General features: G+C 37.1%; 1 protein-coding gene across 5 annotated transcripts in view; it reads left to right on the top strand.

The window, feature by feature from the left end:
• PDE10A (phosphodiesterase 10A) overlaps positions 1 to 7,967 on the top strand; it is a 352,930-nt gene extending 344,963 nt beyond the window's left edge. For all 5 annotated transcript variants that reach the window (XM_033055156.2, XM_033055154.2, XM_033055155.1 and 2 more), the window contains one exon: positions 3,354 to 7,967. In XM_033055156.2, coding sequence (XP_032911047.1) covers positions 3,354 to 3,471 — 118 coding nt within the window. In that variant the 3' untranslated portion in view covers positions 3,472 to 7,967. The remainder of the gene's footprint in view (positions 1 to 3,353) is intronic.
• Positions 7,968 to 16,251: the final 8,284 nt, after the last annotated feature.

The raw sequence follows: 16,251 nt of genomic DNA, 5'->3' as shown, positions 1-16,251 counted from the left end.
AGAGATGCCTTGAAATTAATGTATCATTCACACACAAACACTTTCATATAGCTGTGAGAAGAATATGTAGATATGTGTCAGTGGTACAGGGGACTACCTTATAAAAACCAGTGAGTATCTAGGAACCATCTAGTCAGCTGCCTCTAAGGTGCCCCTGCTGGGCAGGGCTGTGCAACCCTTAGATGGATATGGAAGGAATATTCAGAAGGATTAGAGACTATACCTCTGTAGGTATTACATTAATGGGATTTCAGCTGGAATTTTGTTCAGTGTCTATGCTTTAAGAAGGATAGATAAAAACATGAACAAACAAGAGAATATAAAGAGCTGAAGGAATGTTTTGTGACCTTAGTGGAGTTGGTTTATTCAAGAAAATCATAGAATCTCACAATGGTTTGGGTTGGAAGATTCCTTGGAAGAGATCATCTAGTTCAGTCTCCCCTCTGTGGGAATGGACATCTTCTAGAACAGGGCCCAGGGCTTCACCCAACCTGACCTTGAACACTTCCAGGGATATGGCTTCCACAGCTTCTCTGGGCAAGTTGTTCCAGTGCCTCACCACCCTTACGGTAAAGGCTTGATCAAAATGAAGTTTTTATTCCGCTTAATGGAAACTGGGCCTTAGGATAGGTGGAGTGCTTAAGACTTCACAGTATCTTTCACAGGAGCAACAATCTGAGGAGACATGCATCTTGGGTATCCCAATGAGGCTTATTTGCAAAACTAGCCTGTTTTACTTGGTGGTTCATATTTTAGAACTCAGATGAGGATATTTAAAGTTGAATTGTGGATATCAAACACCCACGTAGGGATGTACTCTGGATAAAGGCTCTCCCTAATTCTGAAGACCAAGCATGAATATCTTTTCAAGAGTTGATTTCTCTGCAGGAGGTGTGATGTCTGAAGTAAAAGCAATCGGACTCCTGGCAGAGATGATATGATATTTTTCTATTCCACAAATTATGTTTGTTGCTTGCAATTCAGGTTGTTATAATGATACTTCTGAAAGCTACACTGGAACAGTCTCCACACTGGATAGAGCTCTGGACAGACAGCTTCCTGTCTTGTTGTTGTGTATTCTATTATTTTGATTGTGCTAATGCAAGACTGAAACATAGATGAGTAGATAAATCCTCTGCAGGACTAAAGGGCTTCTTGAAAATTCACACCCTGGCATAAAGTCTTCTGAGGAGCAGGTTGGTAGTTATATCTAAGCCTTGATATTACCCTCTGCTTTTTCTTTGAGGAGAATGAAGAGGAAGTTTGAGGGTTAAGACTTGGAGATGGAGAATAGGAAATTAGAACACAGATATAACTTCAGGTGCCCAGTTAGAAAAAAAAAAGGTGTTATTGCGGGGTCTAGGCTACTTCAGAGTATTTCAAATGGCCGATTTTGCAGTACACTTTTGTTTTTCCTTTATTTTTGATGGGTACCTGTTATTTAGTGTGATCAGAGGCATACAGACTCATTCTTGTTTGGTGTTTCCTTAGTTGTGGACTGAACCAATTTTGATATCACCTCTTCAGCAGCAGTGCTCATTCTTGGAATACAATATTTAAACTGCTGTGTCCTTGAGTTCTTTGAAACTCAGATACCAGCTGCAAATAATAGCAGCAAAGGCAGCATGTCAGCATCCAGCCTTTTATTTTTAGAACCTCTGGGCATTTATTTCAGACACTAGGAGCCAGGGCTTCATTGGGAGCTCAAAGGCAAATGAATCATATTATCTATACCTTACAAAAAAATAAAATATCTGACACTGTTTTCCCTAAAGTAAGGTAGCAACTAACAGTCTAGGAGGTTTTCTTGTCTGGTAATTCATTCTACATTTTTAAATGCTTTCTTCTCATCCTATGTAGATCAAAACTATTAGCCCACAGTGTTCAGAACAAGTCCTGGGTAACTTCTGTAGCCCATTCACTCAGTAGGCCTACCAAAGTATAAATATATGATAGTGTCTTTATTTGATGGATGAATTGAGTTTTTTTCCCCTTTATTTCAGACCAAATAATTAAAAACTATTTTCCATGTGCTTTTGGGTCTCTCGAGTCTTGTTGATATAATTTAATTATGAATTGATAATTTTAAATGGATATAATTTAAAAATATTTTGTCTGCAATTCTCATTACTTTCCCAGGTCCAGGTAGGAGGCAGAAATAGTGATGTTTAATTTTTTCTTATCCTTAGTGTCTGATTGCATTAGCTGAGATTCAATCCCATAATTATGCTGGCTTCATAACTTCCAGCTGGCCCAAAGCACTGGCAGAGCATTTTCCTGCAGAAAAATGGTGTGGGTGTTACCCTAGAAGGCACCAGCTTACTTTAGTAGACTTCATCAGATCCTGTCTTCCACTACCCCCAGCAAGTGCAACATTTTCTCTTCTTGCCTGTAAGATGTGCTTTCAGATCAATATTTGCTAGTTTAGAAAATGTTTTGGCAAGGCTGGGACATAAAAATCAGAAAAGCTCTGCCACATAAATTCTGATGTAATTTCTTGGTACGACATACCATGGGAGACCTTTCAGTACTGTTGCCATCCTGTTTATTTACCAAAGGCATCTAAGAACTGCTGCTTTAGCAACTAGGGATCTGACAGAATGAAGATGTAGTATAGTAGTTGGATTTGCCAAGGCCTATCATCAACATAGACTTCTCTGTCACTAGAGTGGTACTGGTGTACAGCAAGTAAGACTATGGATTTGTACCCCTTGAGATCATTAGAACATTACCAGCTTGATGTATCATCATTTTATGGCTTATGAACCAAATTTTGAACTTGGAGATTGGTCACACTGAGAGGTACTAAAAGACATTTATGTCTCAAGGAAGAGGTGCCCTTTAAATGTAGTAGACCGATAATACGATCACCACAATAGTAATTGAAAATCGATACCATGATCTTGGCATGTAACATTTTATATGCTGTCAGGCAGCCCTTTTGCAGGAGTTTCAGAAAGCTTAATCTGCTCCTGTGCTTCAGAGTTTCTGCAAACATGTCTCTCTTGGGTCACAGCTGGCCTTCCTGCAGCCAGGAGGGCTATAAATTTGTTGTGGAAGCAGGTGGTAGCCTCTAGCTTCAGGGCTTGCCTTGGGGGAGGAAACTGTACTGTAGGCTAGGATAGAGTTAACATGGATATGAGTCAGACAGAATTACAAAATGGGATAACTGAAGTTGAAGACTGAAATAATGTACAGATGATAAAAGCTTGATGATATACAGGTACTAATATAAATATACTTACATAAATATAATTATCAAAGTACAGTACAACAGGTGTTATTGCAAGGAAGAAATAAATCCCAGTAAATTTATGAACAGTGTTTTACCTTTGACTTTTTTGCATCTTCAGGGACAATCTCAATCAATGGGAGAAGGTAACGAGAGGTGAGGAAGCCTCTATATGGATTTCTTCTCAATCCCTTGCTCCTGGGACCTCAGATTCTCTTCCTGTGAAGATTGATGACTGAACAGCAGCAACAGATTGCTTTAGCCTGAAAAGCACCCCTTCTTGTTTTGGGGATTGTTTTTTGTTTTGTTTCATTTTTATTTGAAAAATAATAAATAAAAAAAAAAAAAAGAAGAAGGAAAGCTACAAAATGCTAAGAAGTAGACCTGCCTAGGAAGGTAACACCCAGGGAGTTACCTCAGCTGAGTGACTCTGGCAGCCAATCTCCTGACCTACACCAGTGACACAACGTAAACAGAGGGAAAATGACAACTCAGATGTTTTGGAGTCAGCTATCAAAAGAGAACTTACAACTTGTGAATATAAAAGACTGGCCTTATCTCATGGGCTACATTGCTGAGGCCTTAATTTAAAACTGATGGGGTGGGGGGGAGAATCTTATGGGGTACTTCTAAATTGTATCTTTCTAGTAAGGGTTTCAATGGTACTTTTATTATACCGTACTGTGGCTGGCTTTAACACCAGTGTCACTTGGGAGTTCTTGGCTATAAATAGAACAATATACCCATTGCTATTGTGAATGTTTATGTGTGATCTACTTGTAATCAGTTTGAACTCCAGCAGAGTCCTTGGAGACTATAATTTATGCTTAGGTTACAGTGAATTCTCTTGCTGCAAACTAAAGGAAAACCAACATTCAGGTTAAAGTTTTAAAGTACTTCATTAAGCATCATGATGCCAGTTGTCTGTCACTCGCAAGGGAAATGCTGATAGAACTAGTGTTGGTGCTTTGTTCTTTAGGATGTTTTTTATACCTAGACAACCCCTCCCTTAAAACACTGGAAGTACTGGTTAATTATCTCCAAAGTGAGAGGGAGTTTCAGGTGGAGTTTTTGTATCCATAGTGACAGAAATATTGGATTAAAATTTAAATGTGACAGCAAAGATTTCCTTGCCTAGCTCACAATTAAGTAAAGTCATCATTTTAATTTCTACCTACTGAGCTGTATTTTAAAAGGTATCAGAGGCATACCTGAAATATGCTATCTGCTGGGAACAAAAGCCTTGTCGGAAAAGTCAGGTCTGATAAGAGGGATTGTGGTACCATCACAATAAATCAAAAATGTATTTGTATTGACTAGCTTTTGTGTTGCACAGTAACACTGCATGTCTTCTACTGCTTTTTTCCCCCCATCCCAAGATGAGTGAAATTAGAAAACTTCTCCATTTGTCTGGTTTTTTCCCCCTAGTTAGTGAAATTTCCAGGTTTAGAAAAGTCTTTCTTAGTGAAAGAATAGCTGACTGAAGAAAAGTACACTGAACAGTGTGTTTACAGTTCTGTGCTGACTTAGGCCTCAGCCTTACAAACTTATGCACAGACTTACATGTAATGCCACTCTTAAATTTAGTGCAGTTGTACAGAATGTTTCACAGCACTTAATTTGCCTTTGTCTTGCTCTTAAAAATAATGAGAAGAAATCTTCATAGTGATCCACACAGTAGGTGAAAACACAGTCTTTGCATACCTTTCACATACAGCCTATATTGCATTATGTGCTTTTTCACAGATAATGCACTCTTGTGGAGGTTCCGTGGTAACGTGGCCATTGTGTACCTGCAGTGAGTAATGGTAGTGACGTAAAGACAGAACACAGGTTCTCTTTTTCCATCTCCTGTCTTTTGGGCTCTATTGCTCTAATAGGCATGCCAGCTTTTGGGTTTCATGTGAACAACTTGGCCTCTTGAGTTTTGCCTTCTGTTATGGTCGAGCACATATCAATATCTGTTTGTGTGTACAGTCCGTGATCCGTATCGCATTATGTACAAATGCACCTAAGCCTTTGCTGTACATAGAGATCCCACAGGCTGAGAATTCAATATGAAGTTATCTTATTTGTATGATGCATGTTACCTAGCAACAGCCCCTTAATTTATTTTTTTTTTTCATTTGCCTTACCAATTCTGAGTGCAGAAATTCTTTGGTCATCCCAGCAAACTGGTTTGGAATTGAAAAAAGAGCAAAAACCAAAAAAAGAAAAAACATGGCAGAAATCAATTACACCAAAGTAGAATAAATAATGTCTCATGCTGTGTCCTCTACTTTCCTCCTTCACCATTCTGTTTCAGCTAAATAATGCAGATGCTACCTTTCATCCACTAAGTACTTGAGACAGAATCCACGGTTCCTAATTTACATGGGAATTATCTAAATCTACAAAAGCACTCTTTGAAATTCAGATACCCCAACAACTGGATGGAATGTTTTCCTTCCTGCATTAAGCATATTTGCTTAAGCATATTTGCATTAAATATATTTACCATTATTTTCCCTTTCTATTTAAAAATGCTGATCTTAAAAGCACTGCAAAAGTATTCCTCATCACGCTATATCTGTGTGTATGGAAAGCTAGTAAAGATAACTTCACTAGGTCTGTTTCCTACCATTGAAAATGTTTGGCAGTATCACACACTATGTTGTGTTTTGGAGTTTATAAGTACTGATAGAGGTCATGTTTATCTGGCAAATTTGTCAAATTGGCAATAAGTTGTTCTATTAATGTCTCAACTGAATCAGCTACTGTTTCTAATAGAGAACTGTCCAAACCACTTAAAATACATGTTTGCTATAGTATAATGTCTATTAGAATTTTTAAAATTGGCTGTGGTTTGGGTTGATTTCCTGGTGTGACAAAATATTACCTCTTGTTAGGACCTAGACCAACAGAAAGAGTCATGGCAATCTTGGTTTTTTTTAAAGGAAATGTGGTCTTTCTTAGCATTTACCAGGTACAAATTCATGAATGTAAATATTTTGTAGAAAAAAGACTTGTACCTGCATTTCCAAAGTCAAATTCACCAAAAGAACTTTGGAGCTTCATTTGAATTTCATGGCTCAAAGACATGTGGAGATTTAATTGTTCAAAGTTCTGACTCAAAATCACAATAGATTAAGACATCTAGGTTTGTAAGTAATCTGACTCATTAAGTTAAATTATCAAAATTCATTCCTCCTTCCATTCTTATCCTGCTAAAACTGATCTTGCCCAAACGACTGTATAAAAAGCTTAACAGATCTCTCCTTTCCTAGAATTTTGAGGTTTTATATTCCTGGAATTTCATTTTTCTTTATAATAATTCCAGCTGCTTTTCCCTCCTATGTCTAGTAAAGGTAAAAGCACTGTTTGAAGTTGTAACAGCATTTCTAATGTATTATGAAAAGATGCCTGAAAGGTATACAGTGAGTGCGAAAAATAGTTGACATAGCATGATACTCATCAGAGATGTTGTATATTTTATTACAGCATGACAAATTCCATTGCTATGATTAATCTATGAATTTTGCATGATTTTACAACATTCTAGTGTTATGGTTCAACTCATGGAAGTAATTTTTTTTCTATAAGTGACCATTAGAGAAATGAAATACTGATTTTTTAACCTGGCTTATATGATCAAGCATATTAACTTGGAGGGGATATGCAGAATGGAATTCGTATTTTTATGTGACACAGATTTCTTTCCTGTGTTTAAACTTGAAACAGTGTGATCAGTTTGCTGTGACTGCACTTAGAGCATTTATTTTTAAAATTGTAGGAGTAAGTAGCAAAAAAGCACTATTCATGTTAGAAAATAGAGATTGTTAGATGCTCAAATCAATCATGACCCTCTTGAAATAATGCATTTGCCTCAAACACTGTGATATTGGACCAGGTCTGTGAAGTGGAACAATTAATTTATTCATTCTAAACACAGAAAAGGCTTTCTGCACACTACTATAAGGAAGTTCATGTTAAAACTTTAAGTTATATATCCCAATCTAGCAAAGGCACATCATAACTTTTGTTTGCTTTCTGACCAAAAACTGTGCTCGATTGTAATACGGGTGTATACTCTGTCAAATAAACCTAAAATAACGGACTGCTTTCTAGGATAGATCAAACTGATTTGTAGAGTAGTTTCATAAATATTCCAAATTCAGGTTGGGCTGTTATGTGGAGAAGAAAGAACTTCAAGGTAACAACATTCAACTTTACTACATTTAGTGAGCTGAAAATTTTGTTTTATATATATATATATTTACACACACACATATATATATATATGATACATATAAACTATCTTTGTAAAAAATATGCAAGTGCAATAATTTAAAGAGGTCTTAACTTTGCATTTATAAATTATAAATACTGTACATGGTGTGTAATTTTTTTCATGTATTCATTTGCAGTCTTTGTATTTAAAAAACAAACCTAAACCTTTACTATTACGTTTGTACAATAGAACAGTAAGCATTTATTATGATATAGTTAAGTTGTAAATAAATTCACAAACCAAACAGCCAGTACATATGCATATATGGGTGTCCTATTGTGAAACCTGTTTTTGCTTTTACTGCTGGCTTTAGCACAGCAAGACGACTTCTGTGGATATGTAATTATACATATAAATATATGTATGATACATAAAATATATTTAGAAATGTTCATAATTTTAATGGATATATCTATACATATACTTTGGTGTGAATATTACTGAATACAGAGTTTTTTAATATTATTTTTCATGTTTATTTTTGCTATTATTGGGAGTGCAAGTGAGGGATGGGAATGTGTGTGCATATACATATGTGTTTCTACTACAAGAAAATCACAGCACAAAGTGATTCAAAACATGATGGAGCCTTTTGAATAGATAGTGCTTTTTGTTCCCTGTATTTGCAGTTTCCTGCTTAAGGTATGTTTTCCCAACATAAGACTTTTTTTCAATGCAGTTTTATCACCTATTGTGGATTCACATTGTCTCAAACTGACAAGGGATCTCCTTTTCTGTTTGTCCTCCTGTTGTCAGGAGCTTATTGTGCTGTTGATGGATAATTTCCACACAGATCCTTGCTTTGCCACTGTCTAATGTCTGTGCAGTTGATATAGAATCATTTGCCATCTTTGGAAATTATTGATACACAGATACTGAATTGTAGAAACATAATCCTGCACCCAAGGATTAGTAAGGGCTAGTCCAAAGCAATATAGGGCTTTAACAGCTGATAGTATCCTGAAAATACAAGGTAGGTTTAGAGAACTGTAGAGTAAAATTCTGAGCAACACATTAAAAATGAAATTGAAAAATAGCTGGGGGGAAAAAAAAAAAGAGAAAAAAAAAAATCTGTATTTCTCCACTTAATATATACTCTTGTGACCTGCCCTTCCAGAAAGGTCTGTTTGCTGCAACAGCCAGCTTTTGTGATGAGAGAGAAACTGATATTTAATGCATTTTTTAGGCTTTTTTTCATTAAATTTAAAACTTTCTGAGGGAAATGCAATAGAAGAAGAATGTTTCTCTAAATAAGATTAATTTAATATTTTGCACCAATTTCTGTATTGTTGGCAAGGATCTATAGGCTGAGGTCAATTAAGAACTTTCTGGACAAGATTTTAACATGGGTGGCAGTCAAATCACATGCCTTTTCACGTTTTTCTGCTTGTTGTGCAGCCTTAGCTCTTGTAGCACAGCATGGTTGTAGCACATGTAGCACAACAGCTTTGCTGTTGATGGTCACTTTCCATTTGATGTGCTTTCCTTACCATTTAGCCCTTTGACATTTAAGAATATAATGAGAAACTTACAAAAATCAAGCCTGGGTATATTCCCTTGCAGATAATGGAAAATATAAATTTAAAAGCACCTTAATTTAAGCTCATTGATGTTTTTAGAGGAAATTAGTATTCTGTTGATTTTGAGGAACTTGGAATTTGTCTCACTTGGGAGTGCTCTGGGACATAATTATCAATGGTTTTCACCTGCTCAACAAGTATTGTAGAGTACTTTGTTGTACTTATTTTGTTGAAAACAATTACTAAGGGCAAAATTCCCCTTCCTCAATTCATATTCTGTCTTCCTGATGTTAGGGAGGAAAGTTTTTTGCAGTGTGTTTCAGAAGCACTCTGAAAGAGCTGCCTTTACTGCAGAAGCTGCTTCCAAAGATGAAGACCTTTGGTTCAAGAATGAGTTACAGAGAAACGCATCAAAAACTTGCTCGTGTGTGCATTATATCTGTTTTTTACAAAGTCTTAAAGAAAGGAGAAATCTGAGACTCAAGAAATATGAAAAGAATTAATTATAGAAGGTAAAGTTGGGATTTTTTTTGCTTTTTTTGGTAACATTGTTGGCAGGACTAAATTATTTTAACAATATCATCTGTTAACATGCAGCTGGCATTAATAGTTTTTTTTTTTTACAGCATTGTAAGCCCTGTGAATACAGGTGAGACTATTTTTGTAGTGTTGTTTCTGTTTCTTTAGCTGTATTTCTGCTGCTTTTACAAGCAATATCAGTTGTTAATATGCGCTACTTAATTAGCCTATTGAAAATGAAAAAATAGGGCTTGTAAAATAAAAAATAAACCACACACACCAAAAAAACAGCAACAAAATCCAAAACTCAAAAGCAGATAAAATAAATTAAAAGTAAGAAGAAAAAAACCCAAAAAAAACCATTTGGAAGCACCTAAGAGTTTCAGTAGCTGTCAAAAGCCTCTGAAAATTTTACCATCAATGTAAAGTGATAACAGTAGTGAATGTGGTACAGTGATAAATATAGATAGTTTGGATTAACAAGTTCATCATAAAGAATAGAAATGGTACAACAGCTTTGTTAATTTCCAGCTAGGGAAGTCCAAGTTGTTTTCTGCTACTGTGTTGTGGAAAGAAAAGCATATTCAATATCAGGTGTATTTTACATATTAAGACAAAAAGAAAGCCATCTTGCTGAAAAAAACCATTAGTTTCTCCTGTGAGTAGTTTGAGAAAAAAACCCAGCAAAATGTACTTTCCTTCTGAACATTAAAATAGACTCATGCTGGAAGAGAAGAATATTTTCAGTTCATTTGGAAAGACAATGGGCATCTGTTATGATGCTACTTATGGACTTGAAGGAACAAAATTGTTCTGTGACAGATTTTCGTTATAAAATGCCTTGTGCAAGTTGCCAGTTATTGGGTGGATTGGGTTTGTTTCTTTTTGTTAGTTTGGTTTGGTATTTTTCTTTCTTTGTTTTTTTTTGGTTTTTTCCCAATTTATTTAAGCTGCTAAACACTTTCCTGGTTTTTTTTTATTTTTTAAATTTTTTTTAAAATGCATATTGGGAAATTTTCCTGGTTATGTGCAGTTTAGAATTCAAAATATATGTAGAAAAAGATATTTACTTTCCTGTCAGATGAGGACAACTATCACAGGGCTGTGATGCCCTCAGGTATGCTGCGGATGAGTACCACCTTTTACATTTTCTCTGATGTGAGGGGAAGATTAAGAAATCATATGGAACGCTTTCAAGCTTGCATGTATGGTTGCACCTTTAATGTTTGACCTGCTGCAGTGATGTATCATCTTAAAAAAAAAAATTGAAGTCCTATAACTAAACACTGTAGCAAATTTTGTTTTAAATTTTTACTGACTTCTACTTGAGTACCAATGGCAAATTGGTTTGGGTACCACATCTGTGTATTTCCTTTTCTGCAGTCATTTTGCAGGTCCTGTTCCAGGGCTGCTGGCAAAAAAATAATTTTTTGGATCCTTTAAACTATCTCAATCAGCTCCAGTCATCAGAAGACTTTTACTTTTTGCTCTTCTTGTACTATGAATTCTATGGTAGAGCAATTTCTTCTTTTTTTTTTTTTTTTTTCTTTCCCCTTTGAGGACTGTATGAGTACAACAGACTGCCATCTCTACAGCCTCTTCTATCCTTTCAATTTCTGTGAGCTGAATTTATTCCCAGCGATTGGAAATTAAAAGTGTAAAGCTATTCTGCAGGGCTGTGTTTCCAAGGTTTATGTAAAGTACAGAGTACATACAGATTGTCTACTGAAGACTGAGTTAATGGGCTGGAATTTGCAAAGCAGATCTTCATTTCTTCCTGCCCTGAGAGCAATAATTTTCGTCCAGTATTACAAACCTGAAAGGCTTGGAATGAAGTGAGTGCTGTGCCATATAAGAGGAAGTTGAGGGCTGATGGAAAACAAAAGATGGGATACACATGTAGAGAAGAGAAGCCACTGCTCAGCCTAAACTAAGAAAGCTGATCTGAAACTCTCAGCTTTCCTGCACAGTAATTTTTCCTGTGGGTTATATAAGGCCCTCATGCAGAATCACTGCCTCATAGAAGCATCATGTAATGCTTTTCAAGAGCCTTCTGAAATGCTTCAATGGTGTCTTCATGTCGGCATCGATTAACTGAATGTTTTTGAGAATCTTGGTACTTTCTTTTAAAGATGAAGCTGTATTATGAACCTGCTTAGGAAGTGACAAGAAAGGACTACAGAGCGAGATCAAGATGATTTTTCATTTACAAGACCTTTTGCCAATTTCTTGAATTTAATTGATCCTATGTAGCCTGTCATAGATGAAGCCATTTGTGTATCTTATTCCTTTTACTGTTAGATCACAGTAAAACAGATTTTGCAGGATTTGCTTGAGCTTCCATTTTGTTTGATATGTAACCTCCATCTGACAAAACACTTCTGACATTTCCCCTCCCCAGGAATACTGATGCTATGGGAAATGCTGTAGCAGACATTCACATGGTAAACAGGAAAGATTTTTTTCACATTCTTTCAGCTGGAACGTGTACCAAGAGAGGATCTCTGTCATCATTTTCAGTCAAGTCAGTCAATATAAAACATACCATGGGAAAACTGGAGTGGAACATTACTCCTTTTGCAGATGTGGGAAGACTTTTTGTCAGGGACTTATCACTAACTCTTTTTCTGTGTTTTAGTAGCAACTCTATATTTTAAACAAGAGAATCCTGTGACTGAGAATGCTATAATTTAATGTTTATGCTGCTGCAGTCAAGGCTAATGTGGTTGACACAGCCTGGAATTGTCTTTTCTATGAACTTGACAGGGTAGGCTGTTGGCTGTAACCTGTTTTGTTCCCTTCCATAAGAGACATTGCTGCCATTTTTGTCCTGAACTGAGGGGAATACTGGAAACTTCAGCAGAGAGAGAGGATGGGCTGGAACAGACAGAATTCTTTTCCTTTTTAGAGTGTTTCTCTTCAAGGTTTCCTGGAGATAAACTGGTTAGGAACATCAGTTTCACTAGTGCTACTTTCACCTTGGAAAAGAAAGTAAAATAAATAGAGTATGCTATTTTCTGTAATAAGTTTAGAAATAATTAAAAACCAAATATGAACTGTGTAATTTTCTACAGTACACTACAGGGTTAGTCCAAATTTTTCACATGCTTTTTCCTGTGCATGTCCATAAAAGCAACTATTTTTAAAATGCATGGTTTTCCCACAGCCTGTGTTGTTCTTCAGCACTATACCCACATTGCAATCACTTACTGTTTAAAACAGAAGTAACCTAGGAGAAAAATGTAACATGCTCTAATTTCTACATGCCAAGAGTGATGAGAGGGAAATGCTTGTGAAAATTCCTCTAGAGTGTGATATTCTGGGGGGGGACAACCAAAAAAACCCAAAGTTTTTTTTGCTCTGAGAATTGTTTCATTTAACTTGATAATAACTTGATAATAAACTTGATACTTATTCTGCAGGTTATATAGACTCCAAACAGCTATTGTGATCATTGGAAATAATAGAATCTCAATATTTATGGCAGGAAAAGGCTGAGAATACACAGAAACATGCTTCCTAAATAAATGATGGCAAATAATGTACAAAGGCAAAACAGTGATCTTTTAAAATGCTGAGAAATAATTTTTGCAAGGATTTTTAGCATGTGGCCAATCCCCAGCTTGCCGAAAATTGTGTTTGCAGAGCAGGGAGAGCTTAAAAAAACTTAAGTCGTTTTTCTATCTTGAAATCACATACAGCTGTGACTGTGAGGGATCTCACCTGGAAACTGTTCTGCACATGACTGTCACTGCACTAATAGGATCCCAGGGAGTTCTGTAATCCTCTCTGTTTGACAAAGGTAAGTATCAATGGTAACATCATACCCCTGTTCAGGAAAGTCTTTGAGACAGGAGACTGTGGTCATCTTCTCTGCTCCCAGCTTTATTAACTGGAAGAATCCACAGGAGCAGAACTGATGTGAAATCCTGCCCAAAGGTCCTGAAGCTGCCTGTTTCCAACTGTGTTCCAAAACGGGTAGTCCTCTGATCACAGGGGTGATGAAGCCCAGTTTCCTATTGATTTGCATTATTGTCTTTAGATTTGAAGAATTTAAGTTAGTTTTTCTGCTGTCTTTACATGTGCTTTTCAAATTCTCCTCTGTTCTCTATTACAATTCATCCCTTGCTGTGCTTTGGCTGTGAATTACAGGTATTCTGTAGAAGCTGGCTGAAAGAATGAAAAGTTATGGAGCGGATCCCGGTCCTTTCCCTAAGGAACCACCTCTTTTATCAAATATGGAACTTTTTTATTTATGAGGCTGTTTTCTGAAGTTTGAATGTAATCAGCCAATGCATTCAAAAGGTTTATGGTGGCAGAATGAAGGTGCCTGGGAGTGGGAGGTTTGGTGTGACATTGCTGAAAAGCCACCTGAGATATCACACAGTGCCTTACAGTTCAAACTTTGACTTTAGAACTATGGCAAAATAATAGGATCTCTTGAAGCCCCACAAACTGTATGAATGCTGGGAAACTTTTGCTTTTACCATTCCTAATACACAAACTAAATACTGCAGCAGTTTTTCTCTATTTAAGATGTGCTGTGTAGAGACACTTTACCTCTCTCTGCTGTGGGAAGCAATGCTTCCTAACAGACAAGCCTGGCTTTCAGGACTTTGGACTACATACTGGTTATATTTCTGATGCAAAAATGTGAGTAGGAAACTGGGATGGACACAAGCAGCTGCATAGCAGGTATTTAAAAACTATCTTAGATTTTGACTTGTTAAGGAATTCTGATTTTGTTTAAGGATTTAAGATTAGAAATTCTCTTAAATCTAATACTGGAGCTTGGAGCTGGTGATGACATGAACCTTCTCTGTGATACTGATGAGACTGGGTGCTGTGACTGTGGAATATCAGGATCGTAGGGCTGTTTTCAGATTCTGTAAATGCTTTTTGATGTATGGGTTTTATTTAAGGGCTCAATTTTTTTCTTTGTATAGAGCCTGCCCTGCACAGCAATCAGGTTTGAATTATCCGAGTTTGATGGTAAACCTCCCTCACTCATCTTCTGCTGTTTTCCCTCTGCAGCCTAGAGCTTTCAGCTCTGTCATTGTGATGTGAAAAATTTGGGCTAGATTCTGATTGTGTTCGTGTCAGTTTTCACAGAGGGTCCTGATGACTCCTTTCATAAAGATTGGCCTTAAATTGGGATTGGGACTGATGTAATCATGGTCAGCTCCTAAAGTTAATGCCCATGAGACTCCAAAGGTAGCAGTGTAGTTAGTGCTGGTCTGCAGTGACCTCAGAAGACCTACTCTAATATCAGCAAATGCTGATTGCTCTCATTCACCAGCTTTGGGTCTTGCCTTTGGCACGAGTGCTGGTGTGGGCCCATTACAGAGCAGAGATAGCAACTCTGACTCAATGCAGCATCCAGCCTGCTTCTGTGCCAGAGATAACTGAGAAACAGTCTACCCTCGTTCTGCCTCTGGTTAATGCCATGGAGCCTCTGAACTGCTCCACAGATCTGAGCACAAGGCCACTCCAGCTGCATTACTCTGGTTCAGACTCCACACCAGGGCTCACAGAGCAAATATAGCCAACCCTTCCAATGGATCCCCTGCCCTCTGCTTGATGGTGTCTTTAATGTAATACAATATGAAACTAAAGCAAATTGAACTCATGACTGTGACAAAGTACATAACAGCCATGAGATATTTGCATTTCAGGGCATTTGAGGGAAAGATAATATCCATAAAATTTACACCAATAGATCTGATATCTTGGCAGCCTTTTCTGTTGTTCATTGCAAACAAAAGTCCCACTGTGGAAATAACAGTAATGGAAGGAATGCTGTCACTCCTTTTCCCTTTACACAAATGTAGTTTGAGAATCAGGAGCAATAACTCAGCGGTAAGAGAGGCTTCGGTTTTTGGTGCCATGTTTCAAGAGTAACAAAGCTTTACTGATGTACCTATATTTGTGGTCATCATACACAGAAGAGCTGGCTGGGAATGATCACTGGTGGGCACAGATGGGAGGTTTCATGTTTATTCTAAACTATAACTGGGTCCAGCTGTTTTGTGACTCTTGAGCATAAAACAGAGATTCTTTGAGAGGAGGAGCTCAAGCTGTTCTGTGCCAGTCTGCAGAATGGATGCCAGCTTAAGGACAGGCTGTTGAGTCAGGCAGATATGACCGGTGCTGTGCTCAAAATGTGCTGAAGTGATTGTCATCTAGTTTGTCAGAAATCAGGCATGCAGTGCAATGCTGCTCAAACTTCTAAGAAATGGATTTAATTAGGTGTGCTTTTAAGATTAATATACAGTATCAGCATAGTGATTTGGGTTTGTTTGTTTATTTATTTATTTGATTGCAGGATTTTCTTTTTCTTGTTTTTGTTTGGTTTGTGGGTTTGTTTTGTTTTTCCATTTCTTTGGGTTTCGATTCCTTCTGTCTGCACTGGAAACAAATTATGGGATTGTCAGGCTAATGCATACATGATAGGATAACTGTGCCAAGGAAATAAGGACCTTGACATGGCCCTGAAGCCAGTCCAACATGTGTCTGTTGCTATCTGCCAGGGAAAAAGCTGTTTTCCATTTTATTTCTCATGTACTCTCACTGTGTCATCAGCTTGTCTATATTTTGATTCAACAACTTGATGCAGGTCCAGAACTCTGGTCTGACACTCATGGAAGCTTGGTTTCTCTGCATCTTTGTTAGATATCAGGCTTTCTATCACTTTTTCTCTTTCCCCTCTT

Source organism: Catharus ustulatus, chromosome 3 (genome assembly GCF_009819885.2).
Source record: "Catharus ustulatus isolate bCatUst1 chromosome 3, bCatUst1.pri.v2, whole genome shotgun sequence".
Lineage (NCBI taxonomy): Eukaryota > Metazoa > Chordata > Aves > Passeriformes > Turdidae > Catharus > Catharus ustulatus.
Note: the sequence above shows the minus strand (reverse complement) of the source record. Positions and strands in the feature narration are given on the sequence as shown.